Source organism: Salvelinus sp. IW2-2015, linkage group LG1, assembly GCF_002910315.2.
Source record: "Salvelinus sp. IW2-2015 linkage group LG1, ASM291031v2, whole genome shotgun sequence".
NCBI lineage: Eukaryota > Metazoa > Chordata > Actinopteri > Salmoniformes > Salmonidae > Salvelinus > Salvelinus sp. IW2-2015.
This window is the reverse complement of record NC_036838.1, coordinates 11,187,604-11,200,326: the sequence shown is the minus strand read 5'-3', so window position 1 is coordinate 11,200,326 and position 12,723 is coordinate 11,187,604. Positions and strand designations below refer to the sequence as shown.

General features: G+C 40.9%; 1 protein-coding gene across 1 annotated transcript in view; it reads right to left on the bottom strand.

The window, feature by feature from the left end:
- The window catches only part of LOC111961192 (heterogeneous nuclear ribonucleoprotein L-like), a 54,052-nt gene extending 43,981 nt beyond the window's left edge, over positions 1–10,071 (bottom strand). The window contains exon 1 of the mRNA XM_070437422.1: positions 9,712–10,071. Coding sequence (XP_070293523.1) covers positions 9,712–9,924 — 213 coding nt within the window. The 5' untranslated portion in view covers positions 9,925–10,071. The remainder of the gene's footprint in view (positions 1–9,711) is intronic.
- Positions 10,072–12,723: the final 2,652 nt, after the last annotated feature.

Below are 12,723 nucleotides of genomic sequence, written 5' to 3'. Positions count from 1 at the left end.
ACGATCTCACAGTGGGTTACATCACGGCATGTTGCCACTACTWCCAAAGTCACACCTGGTTGAGGGATCTCGAGAAGGCCACCGGCTTGTTCATCATGCTGACAGACCAGCAGGATTTAGCCGAGTGCCAATATACCCTTGTACTGAATTCTTATTATTTTTGGACTGAATCTCGCTCATTGTCTCCAATAGTCCAAATGCCATAAGGTCTTTTCCTCATTTCTATAACTGACTACAATGTCGAGGCTCTACTAGAAGTTGGCGGTGTGAGGGGGAATCATTTTGATATCATGGATGGTCAGTCCTTGCATCCATAGCTCTGTCTATGCATTGATGAGTGGTTACATTTCTCTTCCCCCATCCCTCAGCTTTTTACCAAAACAGGGGCGGGGAATATGCTTTGTTATTGTTTCAACTGCTGCTTGCCGCTTTAATGTAGAATCTAGTGCGGGGAAAGACTGGGACCAGAAATCAGCCCAGCATTTCTAACACACCAGGACATTTTTTTCCCTCCAAGCCCCCGTTATTAGCCAAATAATGATCATTTTGCACAAACCCCCCAATTTAGACATGCCAACTGGGCAAAAAAATTGCCCTATGGCCAGTCTGTCTCTGATGTGCTACAGCTTTCTCCAGGTGTATCTTACTTCATCTTACTAATGGCACTGAATCTCCTTCTACACATACAATATGAATGCAGTACTTTCCCCAAACAGGAAATCAAAGAAGATAATGAAAATGTATAAATAAATCAGCAGCAATAACAACATATGTAATATCCTCATCTCGTCTGTTTGGTGTTCTTGTGTTGAAAAATGCTAAGTCGTATTGACAAAATGCCAACAGCTACTATATGTAAATAAAGCCTCCTCAAAATGTAAATTAGTCGTAAATGTGTCTCTGCTTCGAGCACGCCCTCAACACAACCTGTTTCAGTAAGTGTGCCTATCTCTGCGTGACGTTTACCATGGTTAACAACACTAAAAACAACATAAATGGTGCAGAAAAACCAACATTTCGTCTCTAGGCTTCCACCTGACGTTAGCTTTGGAGAAGCATTAATAGGCGAGGGCACAGGCCTCATTTACATATACTTCAATAAACCACACAACAACAAAAAAATGTCGGGATCAGCATTAATTCCAGCGCCGGATTACATAAGACACTGACTCGCAAAAGCCAAGGAATACTAAGGAACGCCTCTCCGCCAGTATCTCTGATGTCAGAAAGAATTGGGAGAAATAACGGCCCGCAGTGCGATGTGCCAGCTAAGTAGGGCATGTCGGGAGCTGCCGCCGCCAGCCCGCCTGCCTTCAGAACTCTCCTTTTGCAAGGGGGCGAACTGCTGCTTTCAAGCTCTCCCTCTGAAGACGATGCTGAGATCACAGAGTTGCGGAGATAAAGCGCCTGTGATTCTACTCCCCCACCTCCATCCCCTTCCCTCCTGCGCCGAACCCCCACTGGAGTCTCAAAATTAAACTTTAATAAAGACAGACAGGGCAGCAGAGTTAATATGGAGCTGCGCTGCCCGGTCCCTGGCTGGTTGCAGTSCAATGACGAGCATCCAAAGTTCAGCTGCACAGCCTTGAAGTCATGCTGGTACCCAATGAATGTAGCCAAGTTATCGTTACTCATTGTGTATTTATTTTTACTTTTATTAATACGTGTTTTTACTTTTCTATTATTTCTCTTTTTTATTTCTCTCTTCATTGTTCGGAAGGGCCCGTAAGTAAGCATTTCACTGTTAGTTACACTTGTTGTTTTACGAAACAGGTGACAAATAAAATTTGATTTGCATTGAGAGAGTTGCCAGACCAGTCGCTGTATGCTTATAAAGGGAGTTTTGAAGAAGATGGTGGCCACTGGCAAGGCCACAACCACACCACCTATATCATATCAGCCCTTGCTAATATTGCCATTGAATTGCTGTTTAAAAAAATTCTGGGGTACCAGTATTGCCTCAAGAGATAATCCATGTTGCTTTGTTTGGACTGGCACCGTAGAAAATGGTCATTGGCAACAGCAACCCCCCAAAAAAAGTTTGTTATATAATGAACACAAATTAGGAAACAAAATTTCCTATACGTGAAATGCACTGCAATTTTACATCTAGGCATTGCTTTGTAGGTGTGTAGACTAGGAAATGMTGAATAACAGTTCAAAGAAAAGAAGCTCTCTCTCACTGCGCTTGCAGAGTATCACTTATTTATTGAATGCCGACATTTCAGCCTCACGACCGTCATCAGAGATCTTAACCAGTATTTCCTAGAACATCGTCATGTCAGTCTTGGAAGGGGGGAACTGACTCTGCAAAAGAGAAGGCGAGTTGGACAGAGAGTTGGACAGAGAGCCTTATCCTGGTAATGAAGAGGAAAGCCAACAAAGCCACCGGCAAAAATCCTATCCCTCTCTCCTTCTACTACAGTCATCTGTTAATGTTTGCCTTTTCAATTGTTTGCACAGTGATTTCCGATMGGAATACACTTCACAGCACTAGCCTCTCAGTTCTTGTTACACTCTTCAATTGGACAGTTGTACTGTTTTCCTGTTTTAGGTACAATAGCTTTAGGCGATCTCAACGTCACGGCCATCTTTACGGACTAGGTTTCAAAATGTGTACTTCTGTGGCATTACAGCTCTAGCATGGTCCCATATCTCTTTGCGCTGTCATGCTAACGGCCATAGCACTAGAAACACAGAGCCTGAAAGGTTGACCGCATATTCAATTCAAATTGAAATCTCTCTTTTTAAAGCCATCCTCCCCCCACCTTCCTCGACTTTTCATAAATAAGTCTATTTAACGCAGGTATGTTCCGCAGAGCATCAAATCCTCTTGCAGAGTCACATGCAGGTAAGATGTTTTGATGTTCTAGATATTATCAGACAGAGCAGATTCCCGAAGTTTCCAAAACACTGACCTTTGACAATAACTCTCAAGATTGAAGAGATTAGCTCTATTTCAAAATGTCACTTTTTCAGAGAATAACCCCTGTTCCATACACTGCACATAATGAGCATGCGGCAGCAGACAGCCTACAATAACTAATAAATGCCATTGTGTTCTTTGAATTTTTGTATTCATTTGTCCTAATGTTACGAAATACCTTCATAAACACAACCAACTAGCATATATGATAGCATATATGAAATGTGTCTATTAGGCTTATACTTGAATGTTGCAGTCAAAATYACCGCTCATTGGCTCAAAGCYGGGTCCCTCGAGGCCCTGCTTTTCTAGTGATAGGAGTTAGCTACAGAGCACAAACAGTTCTGGGATTAGACTGCCAAACCTAATCTTCCCTACTGATTTGGGAGCAATATAAAATGATATCAAATAGAAAACTGTCCGATATTGACAGTGTTCACAGAAAGGCATTCGCAGCGGGCATAGCTGCCTCACTGCCTCACTGCCTCACTGCCTCACTGCTTGACACTTATGGGGCCAGCTAAGCTACTGGAGGAAAAGGGAAGAGACGATAGTTCGAGAGACTGAAAGAGAATGGGGAAAGGTGGAGAATTTCGTTACACTCAGGCCTCAGCTGAGTTTAAATCAWAAGCTCCTAAGTGACTCCTGATAACATCAGCACAGTGGGAATCTGCCCAAGAGCCTGTCGGCAAGGAAGAAGAAGAAGAAGAATAGGAGATAGAAAAAAAAACTGACGATAATGATTCACTTCAAACGCCACCCTGGGAGCATTAAGCCTTCTCACTACAGCTCAATGAATTTAAGAGAGAGAGACTGAGAGACAGAGAGAGACAGACAGAGAGCGAGACAGAGAGAGAGAGAGAGACAGAGCGCAAGAAGGCACAAACAGCGAAGCTAAGAAAGATAGCATCAGTTGAACACTTCCTCTGGGTGCGTGGAAGTCAAAAGGAAAGAAGAAGAAGAAAAAAAGAGCCACAACCACTTTAATATGAGCCATCTTTGCCATCTTCAGCATCTGTCGTAGGTTATAGTATTTCTTAAGAGGTCAACAGATGCTTGCGTTGTAACTACCTTGTGGTGGAATGTGGAAAACAAAGCATACTAGACTGAGAGAACAGAACGACACTTAGCAACACACAGACATGCTCTTTAACCTTGACAGTGTTGATTGCTGGTTCGTCAAACGCGGAGCCCCCCTTGGAGACTCCTTTATCTCAGCTCAAATGTCGGTTGTTAGTTTCCAACAACTTTACATCGCTCCTTGAACGTAACATAATTCTCTGAATGATTCTCTTTTTTTTTATTGCGTAATACTAGATGACCGATTGCCTGTCCCTGACACTCATCTTTATGACAGGATGAAAGCATACGATTTCAGATTTTATTTTTATCAGAGACAACACATGGGATTGGATCACTTTCAATGCAAAACCAGCGTACTTTATACAGGTACAGGCCAAGACAAAGACTGTTTGGTATACTTCAGTCTACCTCAGAATGACAGGACGTCAGGAGGCAGAGACAGAGGGTTCGGCTCATCTTTGACAAATGGGCAATTCTACGGCGACAGAAAGACGCCAATACTCTGACTTTTCCACTTTAAAAGGATGCCAAACCGAAAACCATTGATTGCAAAGTTAAACAAACCATACAACTCTCGGACTTTCAACAGAACCTTTGACAAAAACAGATATAATCGAAAAACTGTGAAGAGTAACAGAATTACGTTTTCCAACAACTCTGTCAAACACTGTATCTAATCCAAAGTAATATTCAAAGATGTCTGCATAAAGAATGGATTGTCAGATATGATATGACACGTTGACTGATCAAAATCTATTTTGGTTATTGAACTACAGTAGGTGCAGTGGATTAACACCCAGTAACAGAATGATGGTAGCAGAGTAACATCATGGGTCCCTCCCTGATCTGTACTATACAGAGATGCATGGTGGTGTATCCTGAATAGGTGCACAAAGCTAGAACAATGTTATTACAATATTATTCTACACACTAGCTATTACTATAATGAGCTCAGACGCCAAATAATACCACATTTGGTTGGTCCGAAACGTACCAAATCTGTGCCAATCATATACGTCTATGTTTAACAAGTTTGGACATCCCAGTACAACACAGTAGAGTACAGTACAGTAAAATACAGTGGAGTTCAGTACAGTAAAATACAGTGGAGTTCAGTACAGTACAGTTTAGTAGACTATAAGCTAGTTTAGTACAGTACAGTAAAGTACAGTACAATACAGTAAATTATACTGTACTTTACTTGTGTGCTCTACTGTACTAAACCATTCTCTACTGTACAGTAAAGTACTGTACTTTATTGTACTGACCAATACTATACTCTACTGTAGTGTATAGTGCTGTTTAAACGTGAAACAGATGTCTATGATTGGTTCAGATTTGGACTGACCATATTTTCACTACTTTTCAATGTCCATGGATGTCCGGTGTCGGTCAGTGCTCAGWGAGTGAGAGGGCTGGCTACAGTAAATGGGAAGAGAGGGGGCTCATGGGTAGGTGTCAGTAGTGACGGGGGAAAGATRTATACAGTTACATATAGGGATATTATTTGACGATATAMCGTATAGCAACGTTTTGACAATATCGCAATATCATTTTTGCGCTAGTTTGCTGTACCGGCACAAKAACTCCAGTATTTTTCCTTCATAGCTTGTTCTCCATCTTCTTTTTAAACAGGGAGACAATTTGTTTTCAGCACTTTTACTTCCATGATTGATCAAAACTTGTTTTCTCATGGCTCTCTCTTGTCCCTCCGCAGCAGACATATGGTGAGKAATATGTTTGGAACATCGCATCGCAATAAAATCACAGTATGGAATTGCAAAACATATAGAATTGTGAGAACCGCAATACATATCGTATTGGCACCTAAGTCTCATCATYATATCGTATTGTGAGGTCCCTGGTAATTCTCAGCCCTAGGTGTCAATAAGAGCTGGAAGTGGTGACATTAACTGGAGAGAGTTGAGAGACAGGGAGAGAGAGAGGGAGGTGGTGTTCAGACTGTTTTCACACTCTTGGTTTGACCATGAGACAGAAGGAGAAAGAAAACAGTTATGAMCTGAACATAKCAGTATGCCAGTGGAAGGGAGGACAGTAGAAGGTAACCCAACTGTGGTTTGTGACTACTATAAACGTTCATTGCAGCCATTTCCGTTTCAGTCATTCTGTTACTGATTTGGTAACAGAATAACACGCTTTAATCACACAATAAATCATCAACCAAATGTTATCCGTAAAAACACTATAACTAATTAGCAGGTCTACCTTTACAGTACGTGTTACTTCTGTGAACTTTCATTATCCTCCCTCCTCATGAGGGAGAGAAATGTGAAAATATCTTAAAGATATGTGGTGTTTTGGTAACAGAATGACAAGACACTATGCAATATTTCTTAAACTTACAGATGGCAAATCATTTTGGCAAAACTAAATATAAATGATATTAGTTGGCAGGGGACTTTACWTCAGCATTATTGTGTTTTGATGTATTTCTTATACCCTTTAAGACTGTTTCTGCTGGATGTTTTCTAAGATCCCTTTTCCATCTGTTTGACCAGAAATCAAAGCCTTTGCTTATTCCTCATTTTTAGGATGGAAAATGTAGAGACATTTATATATGCCTTCATTTCTCAAAAGGTATTTACTCTTAGATGTCATTTTGACACCCAATTTGATGTGCTCCTATGAACTTCTCATGTTAGTGCTCATGGGACTTTTTACATGGAAATTCCCTAATCTAGTGTAGGAAGTAGACCAGACACTGGTAACCTAGCCTGGTCCTAGATCCGTTTATGCGATGTAGAATAAAATAGAATACCATTTAGCAGAAATATAAATACAAGCAAGGCACTCAAACTAATTGACAGTAAAATAATTACACATGTACCTTGGAAGGGGATATGCAGAGCAAAGTTTTGAATTGAGAAAATGTACGTTTGCAGCGTTCGATCTAATGTCCACAGTTAGTATGGATATTGGAATATAGTCCCAGTCAAAGTTCTCCCAGAGCTGTGCCACCCAGATCCACACTGAAGCTAATTTCTTAGCTAAGCTGCCGCAGCCCTATCTCCGGTAACAGGTTCCATGCAGCCCAAAGCTGAGGCTTTAGTCTCACTGGTATGAGCCGCCGTTTGTAACATGCTATATTCTGTGGAAATGATTAATTCCGTGTCACAAAATGTAAACATTGCCATCTTTTGTGCCCACAAAATGCCAAACGGTTATACACTGAAACCCCACGAGGGACTGTGTCTGCCTCCCAAATGGCACCCTATTCACTAATAGTTCACTACTTTTGACCAGGGCCCATATGTCTGTGGTCAAAAGTAGTGCACTATATAGGGAATATTTTGCCATTTGGGAGATTCATCCCGGCATCTGAACAAAGCTCTGCCGCGCACCCAGATGTTTATCACCCAGGGCCCTTGGCTTTATGAGATAGTGCCTAGCGTCGCGCCAGTAGTGGCATTACTACCATCCACGAGACCACAATGTAATTCCCTCTTTGCATATGCCAATGGGATACGATTAAGAATGCAAACTGCACCTCGATCTATCTCTCCCTATCAAAAACACCCACGAGGCTCATTGTTAGGCACGTAATAAAAATGTTAATGTTCTATTGAGCCCCGATAAGGCCTACCGCCGCCCACCTAGGCTCTTCTGATGTGCTTGTCAGGGCTGGGGATCACTTTCACAAAGGGGACGCTGTCTGGCAGCATTCCAAATGGCACCCTATTCCTTATTATAGCGCACTGCTTTTGACCAGGGCCCTGACATTTGGGATGCAGCCTCTGCCATTYCTCAAACTGAGGAGCTATTGTTGCGAAGCCAAGTAGGAGATTGATATACCAATAAAAAGTGTAGCGAATAAAACCATATAGGAAGTCTCCACTTCCCCCTTCCTCGTGCCAATAAAAAATGATAGACAATCAGTTACCAGAGGGTGATGGTGATAATCCGTTAACAGGCAGGCTATTAAGAGGAGCGGAGGTAARCGTAGCAACATGCTACTGTTGAACACATGAGAGGGTGTGATGTCATGTGTTATATATACCATGGTTGGAAAGTGTTTCCCCTTGATTTGACTCTTATTGATAATCCTTTAACGGACAATCTATCAAAAGGGGAGCGGTGCTACCGTTGAACACAGGGGAGGTGTGTGATGTGTCAATGTCACGTATACTCTCTCTCCGGCCTCTAGGTCACCAGGCTGCTGATTATCCCGCACACCTGTCACCATCGTCAAGCGTGATTTAACTCTTTCTTAAATTACCAATTTGAGGCATCAGGGCGAAATACAAAAATTCTAAAATCTCTTTTATTTTATTAACTCTTATTTTACGAGGTACTAGGTTGACTAAAAACACAAATTATTACAGCAACAGTTTGGGGAAGGGATATCCAATATCCAAGATTGAGAACATTTGGGTCAGTTTTTCAGACACAGATTAGGCCTAGTCTTGGACTAAAAAGTGCTTTCAATTGAAAATCTCCATTGAGAATGCTTTTTTACTCCAGGACTAGGACAAAAATGTTTAAAATTAATGTTTAATTTATTTAGACTGTGGGTCTTTAAGAAATGCAAGGAGGGACACATTGGATGTCTTGGCAGCCCACAAAGGTACTGGTCCAAAGATTGAACAAGAGCGTGTGTTTTCGGTTGATTGGACGAGTGATAGCACTGTCTGTGGCTACACAGGGAGCAGCAAATGTCAAATACGGCCAGATAAGCAGTGCTCAACCAGGCAGACTCCATAACCACTCTGTATTCAAATAGTTACATTTCTCTTACAGCTCTCTCTGGAGATGGACCCGATGCAGCATGTGTGATTTGGAATCCTAAGCTAACCTTCCTGTATTTCTCATAAAGGATCCTAGACCACAAATCTAGATATAGAATACTTTGGGTTTTGAAGTCTATTTCAGCATGTGGATAAACATATGTGTTCATAGTTTTGTATATAACCATGTAAATACATATTTATGAGGATAATATTATGTTGTGACTGTGAATGTGAATGTACGTACTTCAGAGCATCTCTGTCATCCTCTTTGGTGAAACAATGTTAGCCTTGGGTGAGAAATGGGATATGGTTCTTCACAGTGACATTCATCCAAATGTTATAATKAATATTTTAAGCCCCAGTTCATAGCGTTTGTCTAAATCTAGTTAAGCTAAGACACCCACGGATAAATTTCTCCAAGGGGCAGTCTCTAAATCGATGGTAGCCTGCGTATTATTTGTCTCATTATTATTAAGACAAAATAGATTTCAAGCCGCCAGACTGTCGGGGACACTAATGTAAAATCAAATTACGGMGTAACGAAGTTAAATAGCGTGCTTCGTTCGGTTGAAAACTCCCAAGTCTTGTGTTCTGATAGATATGAGCTCCACAGCTCCACACACTTTCTATGGACAATTTTTMATCTTTAATTTTTATTTTGTAAGCTTTCTAAAGAACATTGCTAGATATATTGGACACAAAACTAAATTGTCATTATTGGAAATCAGTCCTTAAATAATCAAGTAGCCTAAAGATGATCAGAACTGCGGCTGGATCTGTCAATCCAAGTCAAAAAACTTTATTGAAGACTGTCACTTGCCCAGAGATAGAGATAGAAAACAACACTGACTTGTTTCTTTGAATATGGTCATTGATGATGCTCACTTTCTTTTTCAAAGCCAAGCATCCATCTAAGGAACATAAGAAAAAGGGCAATGTTATGTCTTCACCCACCTTTCTTTCAGACCCATATTTTTTTGTTGACCACAGGGCCCGGTTTTCCCCGGCGGTCCCCGTAGCATCCTCCTCATCTCCTAGCAGCCCCGCGGAAGCTGTATCTGAATCCTCCCCCTCCTCCAAATCCTCTCCCTCCTCCACATCCATCGTTTTGAGACGCTTAGGTGCTCTCTCGTATTCCCCTTCCTCGTATTCCTCAATGAGAGACATTGTTGATGAATAGCAACAATTTTTGGTGTTAGATGAATTCACCACCTGAGAAATAAATCACAAATAGCAGTCCGGGAAGTTGCATGCACGTGGCTCTAAAATAGAATGTCGACCAAGCGAACTAGAATTTTGACAGCTGTGCGCATCGACGGTAATGCCATCCTCCAATACGCCCCCTTCTTGTGCGTGCACCTTCACTCTTTTGTTCACATTGCAGATTTTCTTCCATTGGACAACCTATGCTTCTGTTCTGAATATAGTCGTTGATTGGCTATGGCGGTTAGGCGTAAAAAGCAAACATATGATAGAAGCTTCTGTATCGCCGAAGACGAGCCACAGTCTGTAGTCTACGTGCATACCGTCAAAGAGTAGACCACTAGGCCTAATTAAAAGGTAAACAATGAAGCAAATGTATCCCATGACACTTCACATTTAAGTKATTTAGCAGATGCTCTGACTTACAGGAGCAATTATAGTTACGTAACCGACCTACCTAGTTAGCTCAGGAATTTCGAACCAGTGACCTTTCGGTTACTGGCCCAATGCTCTTAACAGCTAGGTGACCTGCCGGGCTACTTTCACATGCAAATAGCACCTAATTTCTATAGGCAATCCATAGGCTATTGATCAAGTACTATTCTGTTATTACTATGTAATAGTACGGTAGTATTAGACTTAGAACTACACAATGAAGAAAACAGTCTAGTTGTTTCAACTAATTACTATTAAGTAACTGGTTCCACGTGTTAGGCCTACCTGAACTTCAAAAATGAGTTGGCACCAACTTAGCGCCCAAATGTATTTGGGCATCTTACCTAAAAAAGGCTGTGGAACCAGCAGGGTTGGAATAATGCAGGGGCTTACCGGGGCTGAAGCCCCTGGGCCCAGGAGGCAACAATTTTGTACTTAAGTAAATAAATATATATATTTATAGTACCAGTCAAAAGTTCGGACACAGCTACTCATTCCAGGGTTTTTCTTTATTTTTACTATTTTCTACGTTGTAGAATAATAGTGACAACACCAAACAATGAAATAATACATATGGAATCATGTAGTAACCAAAAAAGTGTTAAACAAATCAAAATATATTTTATATTTAAAATTCTTAAAAGTAGCCACCCTTTGCCTTGATGACAGCTTTGCACACGCTTGGCCTTCTCTCAACTAGCTTCATGAGGTAGTCACRTGGAATGCATTTCAATTAACAGGTGTATCTTGTTAAAATTCAATTTGTGGAATTTCTTTCCTTCTTAACCCTTTCATGTTCATGTTCCAACTTTCAGTTCCAAATATCTCTAACGGTCGCCCCACGTGATTTTTTATCCACGTGATGTCAGAACGTTCTCTCCATTCCAGAATGTGATTGTTACGCAACAGTACATTTAATTCGCGCTGCCCTCAAACCAAGGAATTTAGCCAGTTTTTATTTATAGGCTGTTTCAACTTCAATTTCAAATTATTTTCTAACAAGTTTTTATTTTCTAAGAACAGTTTGAATTGAGGTGTGTTCCGCCTCCTCATTCATTAACATAAAAATAGTCATTTTTACTTTTGAGGACAATAACATTTTTGGGACATTTCTGACCCGGAGAAAATTCCCCGGGCACTTCCCAATTGTTTGTGCAGTTCAAGTCTGCAGACATTTGCGCTTCTCCCGTCAGAACAGGATCTGCACACGTGTTCACATTTTCCATCTGTTGCCCACATCGCAGTCATTGTTGTTTTAGTTACTAATAATAACTTTGGAAATGTGTACGTTTCTATCAAAGTAAGTGCCTTATTACGTTGTAATAGTTTCTGTATGTCGTTTCTATTGTAGCTTGCTGTATGTATGGAGCATAATATGTTTGTGTATATTCCTTATAACCGCGGACACGTGAGGTAACGTTACTCATTATATAACCTTTATGGTGTTATATTCAATAATACTTATGTAACTAGCTACATTCTTCTATCAGCTCTGTAAAACAATGCTAAATGCGTCAGAGAAGTATTACCTTGTGTTGTATTTTGAAGCTACCCTGGCCTTATGCCAACCAAGTGGCGCAGCGGGCAAAGGCACAGCACCTCAGTGCTAAAGATGTCACAACAGACTCCCTGGCTCAAATCCAGGCTGTGTTTTTATCAAAGTAAGTGCCTTATTTGGGTATAATAGTTTCCGTATGTCGTGCTATGCCGTTTCTACTGGAGCTCACTGTATGTATGGAGCATAATATGTTTGTGTATATTCCTTATAACCGCGGACACGCGAGGTAACGTTACTCGTGTCATAACCTTTATGGTGTTATATTCAATAATACTTATGTAACTAGCTACATTCTTCTATTAGCTCTGTAAAACAATGCTAATTGCGTCAGAGAAGTATTAGCTTGTGTTTTATTTTGAAGCTACCCTGGCCTAAGTGGCGCAGCTGTCTATGGCACTGCATCTCAGTGCTAGAGGCATCACTACAGACACCCTGGTTCAAATCCAGGCCGTATCACAACCAGCTGTGATTGGGAGTCCTATAGGGCGGCACACAATTGACCCAGTGTTGTCTGAGTTTGGCCGGTGTAGGCCATCATTGTAAATAATAAATTGCTGTTAAATTTGGAAAAAAAATATGACCATGGTTTGTTTATTTGGTCTATTCAGCATAGCTCTGTTCTGCCCTGCCTTGCCCCCTTGTGGAGCTCAAAAGTTAGTTTCTTATTGTTATAACTCAAATTTGTAATTTTGTCAATGCAATATACTATTTGTATAGCTGTGTTTATTATGTTACTTCTTTGTAATATTGTTTTATTGCTATATCCTTAT